Source organism: Natator depressus, chromosome 12 (genome assembly GCF_965152275.1).
Source record: "Natator depressus isolate rNatDep1 chromosome 12, rNatDep2.hap1, whole genome shotgun sequence".
NCBI classification, from domain to species: Eukaryota; Metazoa; Chordata; order Testudines; family Cheloniidae; genus Natator; species Natator depressus.
In genome coordinates this window covers 18,850,350-18,877,189 of record NC_134245.1, presented here as the reverse complement: position 1 = coordinate 18,877,189, position 26,840 = coordinate 18,850,350, and the positions used below count along the sequence as shown (strand labels likewise).

Here is a 26,840-nt window from a genome sequence, read left to right as displayed (position 1 = left end):
CTGTAGCCCACTGAGGTGGAAGGCACCATTCTAATTCCTGCTGCTGTGGCCGCAGCCACTGCGCCCTCCGAGCATCCAACTGCTGATGCTACCCGTGACTGCATGGCTTCCATAGCCCACCACTGCTGTCACCTAGCTCCCTTTTCTCCCATGGGGGCAGTCCCAGAACTCAGCCATGTGGCCCCAATAAGCATGGGACAAGGCAGTCACAGAATCAGCTGAAGTAACGTGGCCCCCACTTGAATGCTGGAGGCAGGAGTCACAGACTTGCCCACCATGGCTGAGCCCCTGTGAGTTAGCAGAGGGCCAGCAGTCCTGGCCATGGTAAGGTAGCCACATAGGGTGGGGGAAAGGTGGGGCAGTTCCAGGCTGTCCTGCAGTACTAAAATGATCCCTACCCTTGTGATTGCTTGTTATCCACACATTGACACTTGTCCCCTGATCTCAGCACTGCCCACTCTGGATGAAGTTATCTGGCAGCAGGTAATGGGCAAGAGGCTTTTGAAAACTCCAGGAAGAGTTTAAATAGATTGGGGGAGGGGACTGAGGGAGCAGCCAAGAGCCCATCAGCCCAGCCACTGGGAGGAGCTGAGCAGGAGGAGGGGCCCACTTCTGCCTCATCAAGCATATGCTCTTGCTTCCTCCCTCCCTTCTGGGCACTTACCAGTCCAGTCAATAACCCCTCTTGCTGATGCAGGGGATGTGTGAGGGGGTATTTCCTTCCCACGTCCCCTGCAACAATCATGGCGGGATTTTGTCTCTCTATTTTTCTTTTGTTTTTCTAATACTGTCCCTTCTCCTATTATGCTTTTTCATCTCTTTCTCCCTTCTTGCTTCATTTCCTTTTCCTGCTTCTTCCTTCTTCTTTCATCATATTCGCTGTATTTACTTACATTATAATGTAAAAATTATATAACACTTTAAAATGTATTTTAAATTAATGCATTTTATATTATAAAGGACTTTTTGTTGTTGTTTTGAACATATTCTGCTAAAAACAATCACAAAAGATAAAGTACTTTTCCCAATCCCACTATAGCTATCTTTATTTTTCATATAATTCGGTTTGATGTTTAATATAGTTCAAAATACTTAATTACAAAATTGCAAACTAGTCTAGCCACCAGTGATGGCATATTAAAGCTAAAACTTGGGGCTGTGTCCGAAGAAATAGTATATATGAGAGAAAGAGATGAGGAGAAGATATGAAAGTAGAAATGTAAGAAGAGAAAAAAGTGTGTAAGGAAGGGCAGAAAGATAAAAGAAACAGTTAAAGAAGAGGAAGATGAGGTAGACAGGAGGAATGCTGAGGATAGGGAAATTGAAGCAAGTAGAATAAGAAAACAGATGGTAGCAAAATCAAAGAATAGAAAAACAGATGGCAGAAGAGTCCACTTTGGCTTTTTGTAAAGGTTTCTAGAATCTGGATACCCATTATCACTCCAGGCTCTTATAGCAACCTCCAGGTATCATTAATTCTTGCTGCACTGCATTGAACCAACTGGATAGAGAAGGTTAACGTGAAAAACTTCCATTAGTGAATTGTACAGTACTTGAGACATTTCTTGGAAATGAACTAGTATTCTGGTGTTTTGAGCTAGGGGTGTAGTTGTTAGCTAAAATGTTGGTTAGCTTAAAGACACATTTCCAAAAGTAAAGAAATGAGGCTGAATCTGAATTGATGCAGTTTGTGGGGGTTTTTTGTTATCTGTAATGGGTGAAGCAGTAGATCTATTATTGGAAGATGCAAAGTAGATTATAGAGCATAGCTGAATCCCCAAAGAAAGATGTGGTATTATAGGATTATTAGAATTCCGTTTTTATTAGTAGAGACAATTCTTTTATATGTAAAATGTTATAGACTGTTCTAGGGAAGTAGAGCTCCATCTAGTGTTATGTTATAATGTGCTTATTACTTGTCATTCATATGCTCTCCATACTATGTAAGAATAAGCAGCTTAACATGAGTGGCAGTTTTTAATTTATGTTATGTACAGAGACCATATTAAATGCATTAATATTTTTGACATTGAATGGACTCTCCAGTCTTTTCCCACTTGAATATAGTTATTCAGATTGGATAATTGTGGTAGGGGACATTTTGTTCATTGCATTGTAGCAGTGTGATTGACAATTCTATATCACTGTTTACAGCTTTGTAATGAGTGAAAATAGCCTTTGTGCTACGTACGCAATTTTTTTTAAATTAAAGCCAAACAAGCTGACTCCAAGGCCAATTTACATTGTACCTAATCTGAAGAACATGGACACATAGGTCAGGGAAGTGGAATTTTTTTTTTCCCAAAATAAGGAGGAAAAACTCCCTCCCTTCAGTTGGATAGACAGCTAGAGTCCCATGCCTGTTAGCTACTCTCCCATCAGCTTCAGTTCACTAGAGTTAGGATAGCCCGCAAAACAGGTTCTATTCCATGACTTTCTTTCCCTGTTTTCCATTAACTCTCCTTTCTCCCTTGGTAGTTCTATAATACTTCATTGGGTAGAATTTTTTTTGTTACTTTTTGCAGCAAGTTGACTTTTCTTCTGTAAGGTCATCCTTCTTTAGAACCAGTAACCACAGCTTTCTGTAGTCTGAGGCACTCAAAAAGCCTCAGATGATTTGGGCTTGCTAGAGTTGATGTGTTCAGTAATACTTCATTGTTTTCAAATATTCTAAATAGTGAGATTTCTGCCCTTACAGTTAATTTACAGCTGCTATTGGCTTATCATCTCTTCTCATCACTGCAGAGTTAGGCTGGGTGATCGGCACATGGGTTAACCTAGCCCAGGTGTAAGCAGCCATGCTGCAAAACCCTACCCAAGCTACCATGTCCTCACACATGCTGCACTCCGCCACGTGTGTCTTTAGGACTTCTGGGGGCATATCCCATGGTTCTTTATGCTGCAGCAAGATGAGCCACTCTGATTCTTTCCCTGCCAATTGTGGGAAAATATTTGTCTTTCTGGGGACTTTGGGGTGGGGGGAAATTGTGGAAAGGCATAGGAGGACTGTCAGCAGTCGCATGATTTATCCTGCGTCTGCAATGCAAAAGTGGATAGGTTACCAGTCCAAGTGGAAGGGGAATCCAGGTTCTAGCCCACACCCCCAGCCACATGCAGTTTGAAAGCACCACTTAATGCCGGTGTGAGTTTTTTGTGTATGGACACAAAAGTAAGAGCCCAGGCTAATTCTGTGGTGAAGACATACCCTAGGAGATCATAAGTAGGTAGTCATCTTTGTCTAAAACTTCATCTTTATTTATCCCTGAGAGATCTTCCTTCCTGCATTCAGAGAGAATGTGCCCAGAGAAATCTTCCTGATGTCACTTATAAAATTCTAGGAAATTTAGTTCCATTTTAATAATGGTGAGCTTGTCATCTAAAATCACCCAAACAGAATGGGAGTTGCAGATGTTTTTTTCAAAGATTTAATTTGCATGTGTACTCTCGTTTACCCACAGCTCAATAGTTATGACATGTTTCTATTATATGTTGACTAATCTGATACAGCACAGTGTTGTAAACCTCACATATTAATGAATATGTTACCATTACAGGAAAACGATATTTAAGTTAAAAATATTCTGTTGGTAAAATGGTATAAGCCAAAAATTAATGCCTAAATTAGCTAACATCAACATTTGCTTTAATGATCAATCTAGGGTAGATAGTTTGGTTAAGTTGGAGAAGTTTTGAGATTTCTGATTTGGAATTTGGAATGAATCAACCTAGTCAATAGAACACGAATTCCCATTACAATATAAGCCCGAATTCTGAAACTTGCTTCACATAGGCAGGAGTCAGTGGTGTTGTGCGTAGGTGCAGGAGTGCACCCAAAGCTCAAATATCAGACCCTAATTCAGCACTGTGTGGTAGGCTCTGCTGAAGAGACTCAGGACTATAATTGCTGTGATGTTCAGGGCCATGATTGAGATCCTAACAATACAACAGTGTTAGCCACTCCTGTTCGCTAGCTCCTCCGGTTGCTTAGGAGTGGGCTATTTAAAGCCCTGGACTTCCTGAGTATGCCCGCCCCTGGTTAAGGGTTGAGGGGTGGTAAAGGGCTTAAGGATCAAAGCCTCGTTAAGAAGCTCTCAGCCTTGCCTAGCAGGCTACTAGGCTCAGCGCACACATGGTCAGCACACGGTCCCCCAGACAGACCACAGGGTATATTTCACTCAAGCAGCAAGCACACCACAAACACACACACTACAGACAACAAACTTACCCAAAGGGTAATATAATCGCTCCTCCTTCAGCTGGAGAACTCCCTCGCAAAATTCCCATTAGCTCCTGATCACTAGCTCTCAGTCAAACAAAGGAAGTATTTCTTCACACAGTGCACAGTCAACCTGTGGAACTCTTTGCCAGAGGATGTTGTGAAGGCCAAGACTATAACAGGGTTCAAAAAAGAACTAGATAAATTCATGGAGGATAGGTCCATCCATAGCTATGAGCCAGGATGGGCAGGGATGGTGTCCCTAGCCTCTGTTTTCCAGAAGCTGGGAATGGGCAACAGGGAATGAATCACTTGATGATTACCTGTTCTGTTCATTCCCTCTGGGGCACCTGGCATTGGCTGCTGTCGGAAGACAGGATACTGGGCTAGATGGACCTTTGGTTTGACCCCATATGGCCATTCTTATGCTAGTAAAGAGCATCTTTGGGATGCTTACATAGCTCCTACCTCCACACCATGCTGATCTTAGCAACTGTTATCCATCACTTTGCTTTCATAAGCAATGAAAAGTAGGGTTGGAGGACTATATAGACCACAGGTACACAGCAGAAATATAATGAAATTCAGTGCTGGTGATCTGCCAGAGGTGATGTGGCTTTCATTATATTGAACATGGTTTGTCAATGAAGAGATTATTAAAAGTTAAGATAATTCACTTTTTGCTTCCTTACTTACTGGGCCAAATTCAGTCCTTGGGCTACACATTTAGTCAAGTTTTATCTGTTTTTCTCAGTTTTTACTGTGATACAGATGTATGTCCAAAAAGCCAATAGCAAGAAAAAATTGTAATGGTTTTATATTTATGCCCTCCTCAAAAAAAAAGCTAAGTTCATGTTTCTGGGGTTGTTTAATGCTGGGGGGAAAAACAAGAAGGACCTGAATTTTGCCTGTGTAACTAGATGGCCTTACAGTGTCATAATTATTATTCCTTTCAGGCTTACTTTCATTTGGGGATTAATGACAAACTGGGATTATCTGGAAGACCCGACAGGCCTATCGGATGTCTTGGAACATCAAAGGTCATTGCAAGAAGTGACTGATTTGTATTACTATAATTAGCATGTACTCCAGACAAATTTTGGATTATTTTGTGGAGACAGAATACTATTTAAATTGTTGAATTTACTAAATGTAATCTTATTTTCTGCATGTAAATCGTATTGTTTATTATAAAATGTTTTTAATATAGTTTGTAAACTCATTAAGGACAGAGCATAAACTATCTCACTATTAAATTATTTCACGCCTTACCTAAGCACCTAATTACAGCAATACTTACTCACCCAAGACAAGCTTGATCATGATTGGGTGAACCGCTGTGATTAAAAAAGAATGTGGATTTGCTCACTGTGTAAGAACAAGGATTCTTCAAATTAGATTTTTCAGTTGTCCTTTTTGCAGATCATTATTACTTTGACAGTTCTGCAAGACTACATCTGTGTTTTCACTTTTTAAACTGTATTAATGTTAGTTTCATATATTTTAAAGAAATGGGTAATGTTAGCTTTTTCTTCCTACAGATTTATCGAATACTAGGAAAGACTGTTGTTTGCTACCCAATCATTTTTGACCTAAGTGACTTCTACATGTCTCAGGATGTTATGCTGTTGATTGATGACATTAAGGTATTTATCTGTTGTTTATCTTATGCAACCTGATGAAATAAGTCCTATATTAAGAATAAATTGTGCTGTTCTAAAGGTTTGATGAAATGTAGGATTGAAAAAGGGGGATGAAAAAATATATAGTCTGTATACCTTACTATATAATGTAAGACAAGCAAAGTTGTGGTGGGAAGAACAATGCAAATATTAGCATTAATATACTATTAGACCAGTGCAGACCCTAGTGGATGTTCTACTGTGGCAGAAAGCTAACTCCAGGAGGGGATGAGAATGCAGTGGCACAACATGCACGAACCCCTGTTTTCCAGGGAAACTCAAGTGCAGCCCCAAAGGCAGACACATTTGGCAGGGGCAAGGGGCATGGCCAGTTCACTTTAGGGATGCTTTGATTGAAAGCCTCATCTGGTGGGGCTTTTCTGGAGCCCTGGCTACAAATTAAAATTTGCCTTCCTTGGGTGAAACACATTTAAGGGCAGCAGTGCAGCTATGTGAATAACTGGTTGTTCAGTTTGCAGCAAGGACTGGAACCTGGCTATGACCCTCCCAAATCAGTGCCCTGGCCACTAGACTGTAGGGTCATTCCTCTCTCTCTGGTCTGTTGAATATTTAATTATTTATGCAAAGTGGAACGACATCAACAGGAGAAATTGAGAGAGACCCAACCTAGAATACTTTATAGCCCTGTAGGCAGGGCATTCATCTGCAAGTTCAAATCAGGCAGAGTGGGGATGTGAATCTGGGTCTTCCATGTCCCAGGTGAGTGCTCTAACCATGGGGCTATCAGGTATCAGACCACTGCCACCCCCTCTTCAGTTTCAAAAATGGCACCTAAGGCCCCTTATGAATCTATCCTGACTTTTTTTTTATTGATGAAACTAATCAGTGAATTCATGTCAAATAGGGGATAGTTTCAGTTGACCTCTAACTGCATTTTTCAGCAAATATTCTATTTGAAAAAATGTCACCCAGTTCTAGTGCCAGCATCACCTGCCCTATTCCCCCATCCTCACAGTGAAATGACCTGGGCTGCAGCAGCTACTTCTGGTGTATAAAAGGTGCCAGTGATCTCCCCTGCACTTTCACTCACTATTCACATCAGAACCCTCTTTATACAGATCAATAGATGTAATCCAATATTTCATTCTGCTCAGACTGGTGACTTGGTTGGTTTGTGCCTAACCTATAATGAGAGCAATGTTGTTATAAAGCTGTGGCTATGTAGTGTTTGCAAATTGCTTACATTCTGCAAAAAAAAGAAATAAATACATAACTGAAAAAATTAATTGTTTGGGATTTGTAATCTGTTGGGTTTATAGCAGTACCCTTTATTTTAAGTTGTTCGTTATAGTTACTATATATTGTACTGTATGTTTCCTGGCATGAATCACATACACTTTTATGTTTACCTAGAATGCATTACAGTTCATTAAGCAATATTGGAAGATGCATGGTCGCCCCCTGTTCCTCGTGCTTATCCGTGAGGATAACATAAGGTATGGAATACATGTGAAGATCATTATTTGTAATGTGATTTTTCACATTTTTAATATTAATGTGTTTGTTTTTAAAATTATAGGGGAAGCAGATTCAATCCAATATTAGATATGCTGGCAGCCTTTAAAAAGGGAGTTGTTGGAGGAGTGAAGGTTCATGTTGATAGAGTGCAGGTATTTTTTTTTTTCTAAATGTTGCATTCATACTCTGGCAGTAGTCTGTATTAGTCCATGAACTGTGAATTATTTCTACAGACATTTTATTCTTTCAAAATTCTTTGGTTTCTCGTGTGACTTTTTAATACCTCACTGAGTGTTATAAAATTAAAGATGAGATAAAGTCAAGGGTTCTGCTTTTCTTTAAAGCCCTTTGTTAAGTTTCTGTACACTATAAACCATGCTTTCTCTAAACAGGAGCACAGGGCTTTGATATTTTCAACAAAGGTCCTTTTAATGTGGCAGGAAATCTATTTTATTTTTACTTCCAGCCATCTGTCTTGTGGAATTTATCACAAAAGGTCAAGCCCTTGATATCAAGGGTTAAGGGCTCTATTCTGGGCCATATCAACAGCAGGGAAAGCTGTGTGTTTCACATGTTAACTAATGTTAAAATTCTAGCCAGTTTTAATACATTAGCTGTTCAAGATAAATCTTAAGGGGGAGACTAGGGTTTACCGCAAGCAGCTAAAATGTTAAAATTACGAAGAGGACATTCCTAGCTCTAACAGTAAAATAAATGTTTTCAGTGACCATTTAAATAAACATTTGTAAATTACCTAGTTCATAAAATCTCTGGCTATCGTAAGTTAGAGTTCCTGATGTAAATGTCATTGCCATCCATGCAAAGCACTGCCTGCAGGCTCCAGGGGGCTTTTGATGTTTATCTGGAATGCCTCCTGTTTATTACTTTGTATTTTATTAAATTGAAGTATTGTCACAAGAAACATTTCTCAAACATTATCTACAGTGTGCTCTTACATTATTTTACACATTGTACTATTTCAAAGTCCTCAGTAAACCATTGTTCCCCTCCACATTCAATTCCTTTCCCTGAAGATTCTTTAAATAATTAATAAGCCTTTTAGAATTGTTTTATCTATTTGACAATCACTGCTGTTCATGTTGTCTGTCTTATTCATGAAGGGTGCAAAAACATTTCAATAATCTTTTTAACTGGCTTGCGTCTAGGATGGTTTTCATCGAGGTTGTGTTGTGCTGTGTCTTGGTATTCTGTGTGCTCTGGGTTTTCACCATGCAATTCCAATCATGGGCACCAGAAATTAGAGATGAGCATTGTTGATCAATGTGACACTAGTAAATAAAGTTATATACTATGCCCCACACCTCTGAGTATCTCTTCATGATATATTTCTTTGAAAACCTACTGAGATTTTTCCAAGAATATATTGTTAAAGCAGCTGTGAAGGTAAGTAATCATTTCCCCAGGATTCAGTATAATATATACTGACTAGGTTAGAGAGTAACAGCCGTGTTAGTCTGTATTCGCAAAAAGAAAAGGAGTACTTGTGGCACCTTAGAGACTAACCAATTTATTTGAGCATAAGCTTTCGTGAGCTACAGCTCACTTCATCGGATGCATACTGTGGAAAGGATGCATCCGATGAAGTGAGCTGTAGCTCACGAAAGCTTATGCTCAAATAAATTGGTTAGTCTCTAAGGTGCCACAAGTACTCCTTTTCTTTTGACTAGGTTAGGTTTATAGTATATTAACTATGATACAGTGAATGTTTATTTCCTACTATAATTTTAAACTAAGGATGTGGAAACTGATTTGGGTGAAATAGGAATCATCTTGAATCTCTGATTCCTCTCTCAACTCTAAACTTTTATTTGAGGTTTTGTAGAGTTTTAGGAAGTCTTGTTATCTCCTTTCCCCTTCCTCACCCAAAATTTGTAGGCACTGCTTATCAACTGAGGAGAATTATTTGTTAGACAGAAAATAATGTATATGTTCCTTTAGTCTAAGAATTGTCTTACAAACTTATCATACAGTTTGGTCAGCTGATATATTATGCCAAATGTGCAGAAAATGGAAGAATTTCCACTACAGGATGTGCAAAAACTCAATCATTTAATCTCCTGAATATATTGTCATATTTTGAAAATTGTGCATTTCATTAAAGAGGAAAAAGTCCTGAAAAAGTGGCTGAAATTGCAAAGAGGTGGTAACGCATCATCTATTAAAACAGTATACTTTATACTGCTTTTTCATAATTTATATTGAGCTTGTACATTTGTATGTACATGTCTGAACATGTACAGTTAGGCTTTAATATTTTAATTCACAAAAAGGGATGCACAATCTTTGCTTGTGACATGTACATTAAAATGTATTCATCCTTTCAGGCAACATATAATTAGGCTTGGCAGAATTCAGTTTTTATTTTTTCATAATTTTGACAGACAATATCTGTTTAATGACAGTAGATGTTGAGATTCAAAAAGTTAAAACTTTATAACCATTAAAACTTAAATTGTCCACATCACATGTCAAAATATACAAAGTAAATATTCTTAAATTAAACTCTAATAGTTCTCAAGCAGCATTTTTCTTTCTTTGCCTAACTGTAAATTTCAGTTATTATCGATGGAAATATTTTTTGTATGTTTGTATGTGTCTAGTAAAATGGACAATTACTTATTAAAAACCTAATCCTTACAAGCCTACAAATAATTTGTATGGTTTCCAGCACTGTTCTTAATCATTTTTACTTTCATTGTCTGTAACTGCTTCCATCATCAGCCGTGTTCCAGAGGATTATGTGTCATAAAGATGACTGGAGGACATCAGCAATAAAAACAAACAAAAAAAAAAGCAAGCAGCTTTTTATTTTCACAATCAACTCTCACAGTGTAATACTGTGGTATTTTACTATAAATTGTAAAATGAAAACTGAGTTTAAAAGTTCACAGGACATGCATCCAGTTTTTTTCTCCTATTGACAACTATCAAAACACAATGCTTTTTAAGAAAGTCCTTTTTAAAACTGCTTTATTAGAACAGATTTTCTCTATAAGTACATATATATGAAATTCATATGAATATCAAATGAATTAATTGTAATCAATAAGCATATTAAAATATTAATGACAGAATCTTAACGTTGTTAGAGAGAGCGCAAATATTTGTCTCTAGACGTATGTGTACATATGTATATATGTATGGGGACAAGAGGGAGGTACCTCTAGACTAAGGAATGACCTAAGAATAAGGAATCCCAATAGATTTGCTATGCTGGGAGTTGGGTGAAACCTTATTCAAACTTGTGGGCATAACAGGTGCTCTTCATTCAAGATAAATGTAAAAAGCAATTAAATAACCCAACTCCAGGAATTATGGCCCTGGGGCTTCCCCTCCTTGGGGGAGGTTGACTGGGGGCAAGACCTGCTCCCCCACCCCAGGCACCTCTGGAGCTCCTGGGGAGGGGAAGCCCCAGGGTCATGATTTATGAAGCTGGGAGGCTTGGGCCCCAGCTGCCTGGATGGGGGCTGGCTGGCCACGCAGTGGCTGCAGCTGGGATTGGGGACCCTCTGTCAGGCATGCCAGCAGCTAAGCCTACTCTCTGCATCCTGTTGGGCTCAGATGTGCTAGGAGCCACCATCTCCAGCTCCTGCCTCTGCTGTCTATGGCCAAAGGTGGGCCTGGGTCCCCTGCCCTGTCCCCTCTTGGTGCACCTCTGCATACTAATGCATACTATAAGAGGAGAGAATGGCTACTTTACAATAACTGTGATTCTTCAGGATGATGATGTCAGTATGTTCCCATGACCTGCTCTCTATCCCTGCTTTTTGGATTCCTCAGCAATGTGAGGTACCTGCACACCTACAATGGGAGCCACACTGACTACATCTCAAAGAACCACAATTACTGTAGGGTATGTAACCAGTCTTTCTGTAATTGTAGAAAAAAGGCTATTATGATTTGTGGTGATAACATACTACACTTGCCACTCATACTACACTTGCTACTTGCAGGAAAAGGTGCATGAAAACTGAAAAGAAATTGGTATTTTAAAATATAGCAGTTTCTTATCAGTCTAACTCAAATGTTCCTGTTTAGTAGGGGGCAATTTGTTATGTTGTTGATCTCAGAATTGGTATGTGCAATGTACAGACTGATACTGTCTTGCTGAGTGCTTTTTTTTTTTTTTTCCTTCCCAGACATTAATATCTGGAGCAGTTGTTGAACAACTTGACTTTCTGAGAATCAGTGAAACAGAAGAGTAAGGATATGTGGGAGATCTAATTATGGTGTTTTTCGCAATTAAAATATCTTCTGAAGTGTGGACAATTAAATAATTATTTTTTCAGGCCTCCCGAATTTAAGAGTTTTGAGGAGCTGGAACTTCCAAAACATTCAAAAGTCAAGAGACAAACTAGTACTCCAAATGTTTCTGAACTCGAACAACAACCAGAAGTAAATATTAATGACTGGAAAAACAGATCGACTTACGAGATTCTTGAGAAACTGAATGTAAGAAAATTGGAACAATTGTTCTGTAGTTTAGTTCTAGTTCTCATCGGATGATTTTTTTTGTTTTAATTCTGCTAGTTAACAGCACGTTCTTCAGATGAACATGGTTAACATTGTCACCCCAGCAGCCACTCTCAACAGTTTTCTTGTCCAGAAACTTTATATTTCATTAAATGTTTATTGATTTTTTTTCATAAACAGATAATGAAAAGTACAAAAAGGTAAATGACTTATGGCTAATATATGTTTCCAAATACCACATGCTTCACAGGGTCTTTAATAGAATTATACAATAATGCAGTTTTACAGCTTGTCAAAGCTGCAAGACCAGACAAAACCTACACAGAGATAACATGTTAGCATGGGGTAATAAAACAGGAGATGACGTACATAAATAGGGAGAGGAGGGAAGGAAGGGAAAAGAGAAGGGCTTAGGTGGAGTGGAGGTCTGGCATTCTTTGAGCATCCATCAACATTTTTTAACTAAATGCATCTGGAAACAGGGTCAATAATTCTTTGAATTCATATAATTGTTCTCCACAGTTTTTAAATAGAACTAGTAACTTCTGGCTTCTCCTACACTGATATTTGCTTCAAGAGTCTTCCCTCATTGTAGCCCTCTCCCCAGATGCCACAGAACCCTCTGAGCTGCCACATTCCAGCTAACAGTTTTCCATACTCCCTTTAATAGAATCCATATTATTTTTTTCTGGTAACACCTGAAATATGAAATATTGTAAATGGGGAGAGATGGTTGCATCCCATATGAATAAATACCTCATATCTAGACTGCAGCTCCAAAAAAAACCCCAAAAAACAACAAAACCCTGAATGGTTGAAATCCACTAAGACAGACTGATGACCTTTTAGTGACTTTTGATGGTAAGATCAACTATATAAGTTTCAATTGGGTATTTTTCCTGTACCCAGAAACCAACAATGAATGAGTATTTCACATTTCAATATTCTGTCTTAGTGGGAACTTGGAAAACTATCATGTCAGTTAGTCATCTGATCACAAGCATTTGTTTTGCAAATGGTAGAGGTCAAGGGCACTGGACAGGAATGATCTTTCTGAGCTAAGTGGTGCAACTTTATTGAACCTTAATATATGTCCTTAAAAAAGCCATTCTAAAGCAGCAGTGAAAAGAGAATTCCCAAACTCTGTACCAGTGTTGCTGTGCCACTCTTTCCTTCAGAGGAGATAGAAAATGAAGATAGAGATAATTATATAACTGGGGTATCACTAAGGTCCTGATCTGGTAAGGTGCCGAGAGCCCTCAACTCCCACTGAAAATCTAAATTTGGCTATTTGGTTACCATTGTAGGGGGACCAAATGAAGATTTAGCATTTGAGGAGAGGGGAGACTTTCTCCTTGAAATGTATGTTGTATGCTACTGCTAAAACAATTGTCTTCTGGTTCGTGTGGAATTTGTAATAACTGTGATGCCTTTTCTAGTCATTTAAATCTGAAAGTTGTTCTTTTTTAGGACTGCAATTGCCTAGCAAGTCAAGCAATTCTGTTGAGTATTTTGCTCAAAAAGGAAGGACCGAATTTCATCACCAAGGAAGGTGAGATATCCTTTCATGTGACTATTCTAAATATTAGAGGAGGCAGTTTTCTGTGTAGTTCTAATGAACATGAATAATGGACCTGGTTACAAAAAGTTGTGTAGCTATTTTCTTCTCTATTAAAGCAGTTTCTGCTTTAGATGGAAAATGCACATCAATATACTGTAGAGTGGAATGAGCTGTTAAATCTATTAACTCCTTTAAATTGTTTGCATGCAGCATGTTGCCTATTCATAATTCTGAGCAAACAATTTTTGTCAGAAAGGGTTTGATTTTGTATAATAAAATGAAGCTGAAGACAGGTTGTGTGTGCCTCTGCCTCTTAGTCTAAAATGTATCAGGAATCTTTTATGGATCCTTATTTTGTAAAATCAGATTTTATTTCAAAATATTATCTATAGAGGTTATTCTGCTTCAGTTTTATATCAAAGTTTTGTATTAAAATGCAGAATTTAAATACACATAAGACATTGCGAAACATAAGATAATAATAATCCAATAACGCTAATCTAGATAGTGGTAGATTGGGACCAGCTCTGCTTCCCTCAGGAAGCAAACGGATGGGAAGGGGAAAATAAGGGTTGGGGAGTGGGGGAGCTATGGCTCCATACAGGCCAGTGGTGTGAGCTGTACCCTTTCAAGGGCTGCTGTAAACTGTTTCCCACCCCTCAACCCACAGACACATCCCAGAGAAAGAGGTAATCAGAGGTGGAATTAGGACTCTGCTTCACATTTTCTCCCTTGGATAATCATAGGGTATTATAGTTTACCCACTACTTTATTTCACAGAGCTCTACCTGAAGATGGTCTAATTCTATGTTAGTGCACATGATGGAGACTTGGCACTTGTAATATAAATACACCTTATATGCAGTATCGCGGTATAATACACATCCTGGAAAGTAGTAAAAAATACAACATGCTTCATTGTATTTTATTTTTTTAACTTTATTTTTATTGTTTTTATTTAACAATATTGTTTTATTTAACTTTATTTTTATTTGTTTTGTGTTTATATTGTAAATATATATACAATATAAACACAAAACAAAACATATATGAATATATTCACAAGATGGAAATATCATATAAATAACAACATTCAGTATTCATTATTTGTAAAACCTGGAAAACAAAACAAAAACAAGCAAACAAACAAAAACCCTTAATCCATAGAGGTTGTGCAGGGCATCAATTGCTAAAGTGACTAAATAGTTAAATAAGTGAGAACATGTAAGTGAACAGGGGGTTGGACTAGATGACCTCCTGAGGTCCCTTCCAACCCTGATATTCTGTGATATCTTATGAGCATCAGGGACTAATATACTAAACTGCAAAAGTATGCAATAGTTCCATGTGTGAAAAGACACCCTCATATTTCTTCCAAGTGTTTCTATTAGACACAATCATTTTTTTCCATTAGTGGAGTAGTAGAGAGCTCACTAAGCTAGTCGGTATATGAGGGAGGAATTGCAGATTTCCATTTTCTAAAAATAACTCTTTTGGTCACTAAAATAGTTACTGCAGTCAATTTCTTAATGTTAACTGGTAATACCAACTCATCCAAACCCCTAAAATATACAAGCTTGGATCAGCAAAGATAGCAACTCTTAAAGTTTTTGAGAGTGCACTGAATAGGGTGTTCCAGAACACGTGCATTTTTGACAGGTATAAAGGATGTGTGAAAGGTTGATTCATTGTATTATAAAAACATGTTTAAGATTTTGTGAATTTTGGCCACTGTATCCAGACACGTGGTCTACTTCTGAACATCAGGGAGGTGTTCACCCTCCCACAACCCCAAATTGTCTGGAAAGTAATTTGTTGTGGGCGTAGACACCTCTGTAGCTTTCTGTGGTCATTACTCTGAATATGTAATTTCTTGCTCTAATGGAAAATGTTCATAGGAAACCTCCCACATTGAAGGTTAGTTGCAACCAACACAATCACCTCATCTCCCTGATCCTCAGCTCATAATGAAGCAGGTACTCATCTGGAGACCTCTGGGCTTAATAAAATTCTTGCATTGCCTTCTGATCAGATAGTACTAATCTGTGCAAATCAGAGGCCTCATCCAAGATGAAGTAGTGGATAGTGATAACTTTATTAACTACTGATCTTGCATTAAACAGTACAAATCATTGACTAGAGTCCCTGGCCAGCTAATTTCTTAGGCTATCCCACACGGGCAGTGAGACTGACATTCAACACTGAATATGTGTTGTACACAAATAAATAAATAAAATATTCTCTTCCTCCCTAACCTCCACTTCTACCAATAATGGTTTGAAGGACCTAAGTCCTTCCAGCTGACATGCCCAGGGCCTTCAGATTTACATGTCCACAAGCTATGATCTTGCAAATCAACTCTCTCATGCACCCTACATTGCCTATTGAAGGAAGGTTGCTGCTACACCTGGGGGGTGGATATAAGTGCATCTCATCTATGAATTTTAAATCTGATGGATATTTCAAGCCTAAGGAATTGAATGGTTATCAGCACCCACTCTGACTTCTCACTGAGTGGTCCCCAGTGCAACTCCCAGTTCTCCATCCTTTACCATTGAGGCAAAATTAGTGCAGCAGGGCCTGTGGATTTGGGGGAGGGTGATATAGGAAACTAGTTCTGAGCAGTGCAATATTGTATAATAATGCATATTGAGCTATTATAACTGCTGCTGCATTACTAGTCTATTTGTAATAAAACTGTCAGACTTCATTTTCTAGACATTCTTACCAATGCCCATTTTTGGTCTATTTAAATCTTCAGACATCCTTCAAGGTAGTCATCAAAAAGAAAATCTTTGAAAAATAAGCCAATAATTCACATTTAGGAAAAGTTATTATATACTTAGCAACAGAAAAGAAACCAACTTTATTTTCTTATGTTACATGTATTTTAGCTGGCTGCTTATATGAAAATTATAAAATGCTGTAGAACATTTGATTTATTGAGTTTTCTTATGGTATCCCAACAGGTTTGACGAAAATTAGTCAGAGTTACTTGAGTGGTGTCAAAGGACACAGGTGATGACTAGGTGGCAGGTTAAATTTAAACTTTAAAGTTAAACATGTACTTAAGTGCTTTACTGAATCTGGTCCAAAATTAACTAACATCTCTATCAAACTTATTTTATTGTTGCTGAATAAAAGTCACTACAGCTTTTATTTTTTTCATGTGTTTAGGTACTGTTTCTGATCAGATTGAAAGAATCTATAGACGAGCTGGCAGCAAAAAGCTCTGGTTTGTATATAATATCTTTGTGTTTCACTTTTGTTTGACAGACAAATGTTGTTTTCCGCGTGTTTACGAAACATAAGGCCAGAGTTTTAGGTAATGTAAAGAAGCACAGCTCTACTGACTTCAGTTCAGCCATACCAGTTTACACCAGCTGAAGATCTAGCCTGTATCTCTTAACATAAAGAAACAAATGGAAATTAATGTCTATGTGATGTACCTTGTTCCTGTCACAAATATATCACAAAGCAAAGGGCTCAGTGATCAGAGCAATAAATGTTATTCTTCATAAATTGGTCTGTAGCCATGTGAAGACCCATTAATATAAACTGTGATTGTCGACATTGTCCCTGAAATCAGGGTGACTGGTATTACTTTTTCTTGTAGAATTGTGTTAAAATATGTCCGTTTAACCATTTGCATGGTAAACATACAGTACTAGTCAAATAAAAAGAATTAGAATTAGTAGGGTAATTGACATGGTCATCTTTTGGGGAGAATGTTACAACAGTATAAAATAATGGCTTTCAGTAGCAAGGTTGGTAGTCAAAAAAATTAAATTAATAACAAAAGTAGTTACATTTATGCAGCTTACTGCTTATTGTTCCTGAAGACATTTGGGTTAATGATGGCTTTACCAAAATAATTTTTAAAGGGTTGGGAAAGTAAAGTATAGTATTTACATGTAGTTTGAGTAATTGCTTTATTCAGACTGAAAGTTGAATAGAAATCTCATTATTTAGTATAGAAAACAAGATTTGAGCCTAAGATGAAGCCCACTCTCACCTTGTAAATACTGTTAACCAATAAGGTGTTTTTTTGGAAAAGATATTAATTACATAAATACAAGAATTGATTTCAGTTTTTTAGTTTTAGTCAGTTAATAAAATGAAATGGACCTGTATCCACTTATAAGCCAAATGTTTTCATTGTTGGTATTTTTAATACTTAGAAAACTGAGGCATTTTATAAAACTAAAATATGTAAAGTCTTATTTTTTATTTCTCTTTTATGATTGTCATACGACATACCTAGGTTGATGGTACGCTACAGTGCTGCATTTACACAGAAATTTGCTTCCTCTATAGCCACACATATTACTACTTTGCTGGTACATGGGAAACAGGTAAAGTGCACAGAGGTCTTAAATAGTGCTGCTTGAGATTTGTTGGCTTACTTGCATTTTGATGGATCAGCTAGCGCAGTTTTGAAATGCTTTGCTCTTGATTTTCAAAGAGTGCACACCATTTTTCACAGAAGTCAGTATCAGTTGGGTTGATGGATTTTGTACTAACTTTATTGAATATTGTAACTTGTTCATTAACTCTCTTGATAAATGATTCTTTGCAGCTACAAACCCCATGTAAGAAAAGCTTAAACTCAGCTTAAACTTCAGTTTCCATTTTGTCATGAAATTATGGTTTATAAAGTTAAATATTACTTTTTAATAGTAATAATACTGTGTAATTCTAGTTATTTTTGAAATTTGCAGCCAGTTTTAAACCCAGCACTTTACATGATTCCCTTCTTTTCATCGCTTACATATAAAATATTGCCATGAGGCAAAAATTGTCAAAAATGTCATTTAAATATTTGTTGCACATGCTGTACTTACTCTTACAACAAAATTTTTTGCCTAATCTTTCAGTATAACTTTCTGAGAAGTTAAATGCTTTATTTCCTTTGCAAAGATTGAGTAATATGGTTTGCTTGAAAATTTCTAAATCTTTCAAAAACAAACCTAAACATCTACCAAAGAGAAATTTTTCACTAATTGCAAATTGGTGGCAAACAAAAACAGACATTCTTTGATAGAAGAAATAATGATAACATGCTGTTCTCTTAACATGTTGTGAGAGAAAAGAAAGCCAGCTTATTATTTGCAGTCCATAGTTTAATGAGTTCTAACTGTTCCCAATACAGCTATTATTGAATACTTGCTCTAGTGATTAATAAAAAAGAAAAACTGTATAAAGTGACATTTCAAAAAATTATATGTATATTCATGGTTAGTCTTTTGGGACTTATCAAATGTGGTGACAAAATTCAAACACATATTTGAATTCATTAAACTAGCATTTGATATCCAGTGGGATTGCTCTGTTTTCTGCCCTCAGGTCTGTTGTGCGCTTCGCAGCAAGCCTTTTAGGTAAACTAGTGGACAGCCTTGCACCATCTATTACTAATGTTTTAGTTCAGGGCAAACAGGTAAGTCTGCATTTTTCAGAATTGCATTCAGCAATGATGATCAAGAGAAAAAAATCTATATAGGCTCTTTCATTTTGTAGGTCTCAGATACTTTAAAAAGTACAAGACTCAAAAAGCTCATTTATTAAATAACAAAAGAACTGAGTAAAATAAAAATTAGTAAATATAATGTTCTGCATATACTTGTGCTAAGAAATGAATGCATATCTAATGAAGTTGAGAGCAACACAGAGTAGATAGTTGAGAAGACCAGAACTAGATGGGGAAGAGGAGAGAGACATGCTGCAATTAAAGTTAAGGGGGAATATATGTGAGAAATTTTAAGGAGGAATTAGTATACAAAAGGACATTGAAGCAAGTAGTAAAACATTATTTAAAGAAAAAGTTAATATATAGAACCTAAAAAGCTAAAAAGAATATTAGTAAATTGTGTACTATGAGTAGCCAGTAAGTGGGGAGCTTTTCACCATTCACATTTTTCTGTCTTTACACCTCTGCCTTAGTCCTAGACCCTAAACTGGACTATTGTTTGCCCTCCTGGCACAAAAAGTTTAAAGTAATTATAATATGATTATAAAAAGTTTCTTTCAATTCGAAAAATATATATATATTGGGCCGTTTCATCATGAAGTTATTCCAAACACGAAGGGCTGGTAGCATGCTTCTGGTGCTATGTAGGAAAGTCAATGTGCATGTAGAGTGGTTTGTAGTTGCTTATTTTCACCTTTTTTTATTAACCTGTCCTGGTCAAAACATTTTTAATGTAGATTTTTTTAAATGTCAGGAAGAGTGTGTGTTTCTCTGTTTCACTTACAGTAAATGTGAAATTTTAAAATTTTACATTTTTAAGCATGTTTTTCTTTTGGCTAACTAATCCAATATCTTGATTGCATTAGAATTTTAAAACCTAGAACACAATTTTGGAAAAAAAAATATTAAGAAAACAGTAACAAGAATCATGATTCCTTAATTTTAAGGAAGGCTTGCTAGAAAGTTATGACCTGGGAAAGGAAAGTACTATCTAGAAAAGTCAAACAGTCAAGGATACATGTTATCCAACCTGTTCCAAAATAAAGTGATGGCCTACTAAGGTTTCTTTCTGTTGGGCCAGTTACTCTTACCAATCAGTTGACACCACACTATATTTTGCCCCGAATGCAGTTTTAATACTACGAGGAAAAGCTTAGACTATGAAGTCTAACTTATAATTGTCATCTGTTGTTCCTGTTTTTTCCCCTACATTGTTGCTAATATGTTCTTAGGTGACTCTTGGAGCTTTTGGCCATGAAGAAGAAGTTATTTCTAATCCCTTGTCTCCAGGAGTGATTAAGAACATCCTCTACGACAAGTGTAATTTACAGGATGAGAGGGAAGCTGTAATTCAACAAGAACTTGTCATTCATGTTGGCTGGATCATCTCAAACTCACCTGAACTATTTAGTGGCATGTTAAAAATACGAGTTGGGTCAGTAACATGTCTTTGTTTCTTATTTTTTTATTATTTATTTGTATTATGGTAGCAACAAGATGCCCCAGCTAAGATCAGGGCCCTGGTGCGCTAGTGACTTATTTAAGCAAATATACTGAAGCTTTTATTTATTTATTATATTTTGCATTAAGTCTTAGTTTATTTTGCACTTAGTTTAATGTAACATGTATTCTGCTATAGTAATATTTCCAGCTAAATTAGAATTAGTTCAGGTAAATATCACATACATGTTCTTTTTCAGAGAATATACTTGTCTTTCCAACCCAAACTTCAGATCATTCAGCAGGATATAGTTCTTCTGTACTAGCTCTATTAAAACATTTTTATCACGCAAGTCACAGTAAGATTCACGTTACTGTGCCAAGCTGTATACAGTGTGCAGTATAACGAGTATTACTTTTATGCAGTGTTACATGGTGGAGTCACTTTATTACATCTAAACAAAGCTTTTAAAGTAGAGGCTATTTTCTGAGATTTTATGATGCTATCTTTTCTTTCTCAAGTAGTTTCTGCTTGACTGCTGATTTACCTTTTTCAGATTTAATTTATATTATTTTTGTTGGATAACATCCTCATCTTCTGAATTACTAATTTTGTGCTGAAGCTTCTTAGATTTCATGTGAACTATATATGTTTAATTTATTCTAAAAATAGGTCCCCTGCTGTTTTATTTTTGCTTTTCTATATTCACCATATACTTTAGATGAGAAATATTACTTCTTTTCTTTAAATGCTATGTCAGTAAAGTTAAAAATTTAATTCTAGTATCATGTAAAATTGTATTTATGTACAGTAGAGGAGCATCATCATGAAGAAAAAACTTAATGGAAAGCTTAAACTTTCTTAGTTCTTGAAGTGATTGCACATGTACATTGCACTCTTAGTGTGGGTGTGTCCAGTACATGACTGTTGGAAGCTGCTTGCCTCAGCGGTACCAGTTGGGTGACTTGAGCTCATTCTGCTGCCGCATGCCACTGCGTGACGATATTAAAGGCAGAGCCACCCCTAGACCTGCTCAGTTCTTTCTTACAACCTGAAATGGTCATTGGAACTCTGTTTTATACCAGAACAGTTTTAAATTAATCACTGCTTCGCTTGGGAACCATATAGGAGGTTCCATGTGGTATCTTTGGGAAAGAGAGAGATTGTGTGTGTGTGTGTGTGTGTGTGTGTGTTTAAAAAAAAAAAAAAGGGACATGTTTCCCCCCTCCCTCATTCTCCCCCCCCCCCCATTCCTGGTATCAAGGTATACCCCAGTCACCAGGTTTCAAGTCATGTGCTGCTTGCTCCAGGCCTCTGCCAGTGAGCAACCCGCACCGTAGCTCCCTGAAGTGCTTGGGGAAAGCACATGTGAAGTACTGGTGCTAGATTTGCAGGGTGTTCGAGCCTAGGATGAAGAAGGATAGGGAAGCTAAACTGAAGCTCCTGCTGACGGAGGCAGCTCTCAAGCTACTGTCAGAGCTGTCCTAGTCTTACTCAGTGTCATGTGCTGCAGCTTAAGTGAGAGAAACACCTGCAGATATTGGCAAATCCCAGCACTGTTCTCCCTTACCTGTACCAAGGAAGAAATACAAAGCTTCCAGAGAGGAAACAGTCAAGGGAAAGTTTCCACCCTCTAAGTCTGGGAAGAGGGTCAAGAAGGAGTCGAGTAGAGTGCGCCGAAAACATCGAGTAGAGTGCGCCTGTCAGACCTCTTTCTGATTCCATGTTCACTGGGATGCATGTATTCCTACTCACCAATTCCTTTGATACCAGGAATCCTGAGGAAGATCAGACAAGATGCAGACCTAACAACAATAGCCCCAGCAAGGCCCAGGCAGTTTTGGTATTCCAACCTCATGATCCTGTCAGCATGGCTCCCCGATTGTGTTCCTGATACAACCAGATGTGATCACACAATTGGAGGGACAAATCTATACCCGAAGCCAACATCCCTGCATCTCACAGCCTGGATGCTGGCTGGCTGACATCCACTGACAAATTCTGCTCTCTAGCAGTTGAAAACATCCTGGCTTGCAGCAGAAATGACTCCACCAGACTTGCCTGTCCCACTAAATGGAAGAGTTTCTCCATCAGGGCATTAGATAATCATCTATCTCCCTTTTAAAGCACTGCTGTCTGACATCATAGAATCATAGAACTGGAAGGGACTTCGAGAGATCAACTAGTCCAGTCCCCTGCACTCATAGCAGGACTAATTATCTAGACCATTCTTGATGGGTGTTTGTCTAACCTGCTCTTAAAAATCTCCGATGATGGAGATTCCACAGTCTCCCTAGGCAATTTATTCCAGTGCTTAATCACCCTGACAGGAAGTTTTTCCTGATGTCCAATCTAAACCTTCCTTGCTTCAATTTAAGCCCATTGCTTCTTGTCCTATCCTCAGCAGTTAAGAAAAACAATTTTTCTTCCTCCTCCTCCTTGTAACAACCTTTCACATACTTGAAAACTGTTATCATGTCCCCTCTCAGTCTTCTCTTTTCCAGACTAAACAAACCAATTTTTTCAATCTTCCCTCATAGGTCATGTTTTCTAGCCCTTTATCTAGCCCTTTAATCATTTTTGTTGCTCTTCTCTGGACTCTCCAATTTGTCCACATCCTTCCTGAAATGTGGCACGCAGAACTGGACACAATACTCCAGTTGAGGCCTAATCAGAGCGGAATAGAGTGGAAGAATTACTTCTTGTGTCTTGCTTATAACAGTCCTGCTAATACATCCCAGAATGATGTTCTCTTGTTTTGCAACAGCATTACACTGTTGACTCATATTTAGCTTGTGGTCCACTATGATCCCCAGATCCCTTTCTGCAGTACTCCTTCCTAGGCAGTCATTTCCTGGACTACATGCTCATCTGAAAGCATCTGGACCTCTCCATCAACTCTGTAAGAGTATACCTGGTGGCTATCTCTGCTCACCATCCTGTACTGGGAGGCCAAACTGTCTTCTCTCATCCAAGAGTGGATAGATTTCACAAAGCTCTCATTCATGTCATCCCACCAAAGAGACTCCATTGTGCTGAGACCTCAACATTGTTTTAACAGGTTTGGCAGGAGCTTCCTTTGAGGTCTTGGTGACCTGCTTCTTGTACCATTTCTCCATGAAGATTGCCTTCCTAGTTGCTGTAACATCAGCCAGAAATATAGGAGAGGTTCAGGCCTTTATGGAAGGACCACTTTGTGTTATTCCTCAAGGACAAAGTTACATGAAGACTTTGCCAGAAGCTTTTACCTAAAGTCATTTCTGACTTTAATATAAATTGGATGACCCATCTACCTGTCTTCCTCTCCAAGCCTTGCATCACATGAGCAGAAGCTAAACTTCACACCTTGGATGTCAGGCCTCTTTCTTACTATCTGGACAGAACAAAGCTGTTGAGAAACTCTCCTAGATTGTTCATAGCATTTGTTGATAGAATGAAGTGACAACCAATCTTCACTCAGACTGTCAAAATGGGTCTCAGATTATATTAAGACATGCTACATGGTGGGCCACTTAGACCCATCTGGACAGTTTAGGACCTATTCCACCAGAGCTCAGGCTGCCTCATTGAAAGGTATCCTTATTTTGGAGATTTGCAAAGCAACTACGTGGAGTTCAGTTCACACCTTCACTCAGTATTACTGCTTGGTATAGGGCTCCAGATATGATGCCCACTTCAGTACAGATGTCCTGCACTCACTGCTTCAGTAGGCTGAGTACCCACCTCCATGATGAGTTATTGCATGTGAGTCACCCAAAGTGGAAGATACGTAGACAGTCACGCAAAGAAGAAAGAATGGTTTGTTACCCTACAATAACTGTGGTTCTTTGAGATGTTTGTCCATGTGTATTCTACAACCCAGCCTCCTCCCCACTACAATGGAGTTCCTAGCAATCTAGATCATCTTTTAGCGAAGGAACTGGAAAACAATTGCAGATGCCCTGCCCTTTATGACCTCAGCCACAGGGTGTGCAGGGTACAGGTATGGCCCTAATGGACACTGCTACTGAAAAGGTTATGATTTTGTGTGCATGGAGCACATGCACACCAGAAGAGGAATACATGCCAACAACACATCTTGAAGACCACATTTACTGTAGAGTAGATAACTGTTCTTTGGCAGACATTCCAGAAGGAATGTAACTGCAAGTATATGGATAATTTGCAAGGTACACATAGGCAGTAGCAATGTTTTCAAGTCAACTTATCTTTAGTCATACTAAAATACTGGTTTTATTAAGAGTTCATATTTGGTAGAGTCACTCATAAGTGCAACAGTTTTTTTTCATTGTAAAACATACTTTCTGCAATGTCTGCTTATTCACATTACTCACCCCAGAATCTTCTTTAAACCAATCCAGTGTGTCAGTGTTCCTCTCTGTTCCAAGGTTTCATCCTATAGAATCATAGAATCATAGAATATCAGGGTTGGAAGGGACCCCAGAAGGTCATCTAGTCCAACCCCCTGCTCGAAGCAGGACCAATTCCCAGTTAAATCATCCCAGCCAGGGCTTTGTCAAGCCTGACCTTAAAAACCTCTAAGGAAGGAGATTCTACCACCTCCCTAGGTAACGCATTCCAGTGTTTCACCACCCTCTTAGTGAAAAAGTTTTTCCTAATATCCAATCTAAACCTCCCCCATTGCAACTTGAGACCATTACTCCTCGTTCTGTCATCTGCTACCATTGAGAACAGTCTAGAGCCATCCTCTTTGGAACCCCCTTTCAGGTAGTTGAAACCAGCTATCAAATCCCCCCTCATTCTTCTCTTCTGCAGACTAAACAATCCCAGCTCCCTCAGCCTCTCCTCATAAGTCATGTGCTCTAGACCCCTAATCATTTTTGTTGCCCTTCGCTGGACTCTCTCCAATTTATCCACATCCTTCTTGTAGTGTGGGGCCCAAAACTGGACACAGTACTCCAGATGAGGCCTCACCAGTGTCGAATAGAGGGGAACGATCACGTCCCTCGATCTGCTCGCTATGCCCCTACTTATACATCCCAAAATGCCATTGGCCTTCTTGGCAACAAGGGCACACTGCTGACTCATATCCAGCTTCTCGTCCACTGTCACCCCTAGGTCTTTTTCCGCAGAACTGCTGCCTAGCCATTCGGTCCCTAGTCTGTAGCGGTGCATTGGATTCTTCCGTCCTAAGTGTAGGACCCTGCACTTATCCTTATTGAACCTCATCAGATTTCTTTTGGCCCAATCCTCCAATCTGTCTAGGTCCTTCGGTATCCTATCCCTCCCCTCCAGCGTATCTACCACTCCTCCCAGTTTAGTATCATCCGCAAATTTGCTGAGAGTGCAATCCACACCATCCTCCAGATCATTTATGAAGATATTGAACAAAACCGGCCCCAGGACCGACCCCTGGGGCACTCCACTTGACACCGGCTGCCAACTAGACATGATATGATATGATAGATTCAATTTCATTTTACTGTTATCACCCACTTCAATAAGTAAAATTAACTTTCTCACAGAAATAGTATTCCAGTCTGATGATGATTTGATTTGGTGTCTCATTATTGATTTGTAGTCTGGCTTTCATGTTGAAAAAGATCAAGTTCCTGGCAGACCCATTACTGTAACAACGTCTAATCACCTGCTTTCTACCCAAGCTCTGTCACTCAGGTTTTAGTAGGAGATACTTCTAAAGGTTTATTATATCAGACATTTTTCATCTCCCCATTTTATATGGTCAGAACACCTCACATAAGCAATTACAAACAGAAAATACCTTGTCAGTGAGTGAACTCCTATTGATGCCTGAACTGCATCTTTGTGTCTGTGAACCGATTCCAAAGGTAATTACTGTATTTTAGTAACAGGACAATGACATTGCTTTGTCCAGGCAAAGAAAATAAATGCAATTGATGTTCTGAACCCATAATCCATTAAAAGCAATTTCTACGAGTTTGCTTCTGACTTTTGATATGAGAGTTGGGGTAATGATAGATTTAGCCATGTAGATAGCTATCTTACTATCCATTAATCATCATATCATATGGCTGTCTGAATCATTATTATCCAAGTGCAGTACACAAACCTTCAAATTACCATGTTTTCATTGATAATATATCTCTTGTAGAATACAGCTTGCTTTCATGTGGGTGACACCTGTTTCTGTCTTTCACCACACACTGAGAAATGGGGCACATCTCTCTCATTAACTCAAAATATCAAACCCTTGGTTGCATGGTGATTTTTAAAGATAAGCTTCAAATCTTTATTCAAAAACTTTGTTGAACATCCTAAATCACCAACAGACATGTATTTGTTATTCTTTAAAAGTCAATATATTTTTTATAGTTGAAAATGACTTATCCTGCCATACGTCCTGACTTTGAGTCCCTTGCCACACTTGATGACATAACTAGCACAAAAGGGAATCAGGAAAATGTTCCTGGTTACTGACATCTATGGTGTCAGGGTGCTACTCAGGACTTGGCAGGAAAGTGAAGGAGGAATGAATGACTTTATATTCTGAACAAAAT

The 26,840-nt window shown here is 38.2% G+C and overlaps 1 protein-coding gene across 4 annotated transcripts in view; it reads left to right on the top strand.

The window, feature by feature from the left end:
- PHKB (phosphorylase kinase regulatory subunit beta) overlaps window positions 1–26,840 on the top strand; it is a 226,731-nt gene that overhangs the window by 178,529 nt on the left and 21,362 nt on the right. For all 4 annotated transcript variants that reach the window (XM_074968662.1, XM_074968660.1, XM_074968661.1 and 1 more), the window contains 10 exons: window positions 5,173–5,256; window positions 5,758–5,862; window positions 7,273–7,355; window positions 7,439–7,529; window positions 11,538–11,599; window positions 11,688–11,850; window positions 13,342–13,423; window positions 16,610–16,667; window positions 18,779–18,869; window positions 20,132–20,334. In XM_074968662.1, coding sequence (XP_074824763.1) covers window positions 5,173–5,256; window positions 5,758–5,862; window positions 7,273–7,355; window positions 7,439–7,529; window positions 11,538–11,599; window positions 11,688–11,850; window positions 13,342–13,423; window positions 16,610–16,667; window positions 18,779–18,869; window positions 20,132–20,334 — 1,022 coding nt within the window. The remainder of the gene's footprint in view (window positions 1–5,172; window positions 5,257–5,757; window positions 5,863–7,272; window positions 7,356–7,438; window positions 7,530–11,537; window positions 11,600–11,687; window positions 11,851–13,341; window positions 13,424–16,609; window positions 16,668–18,778; window positions 18,870–20,131; window positions 20,335–26,840) is intronic.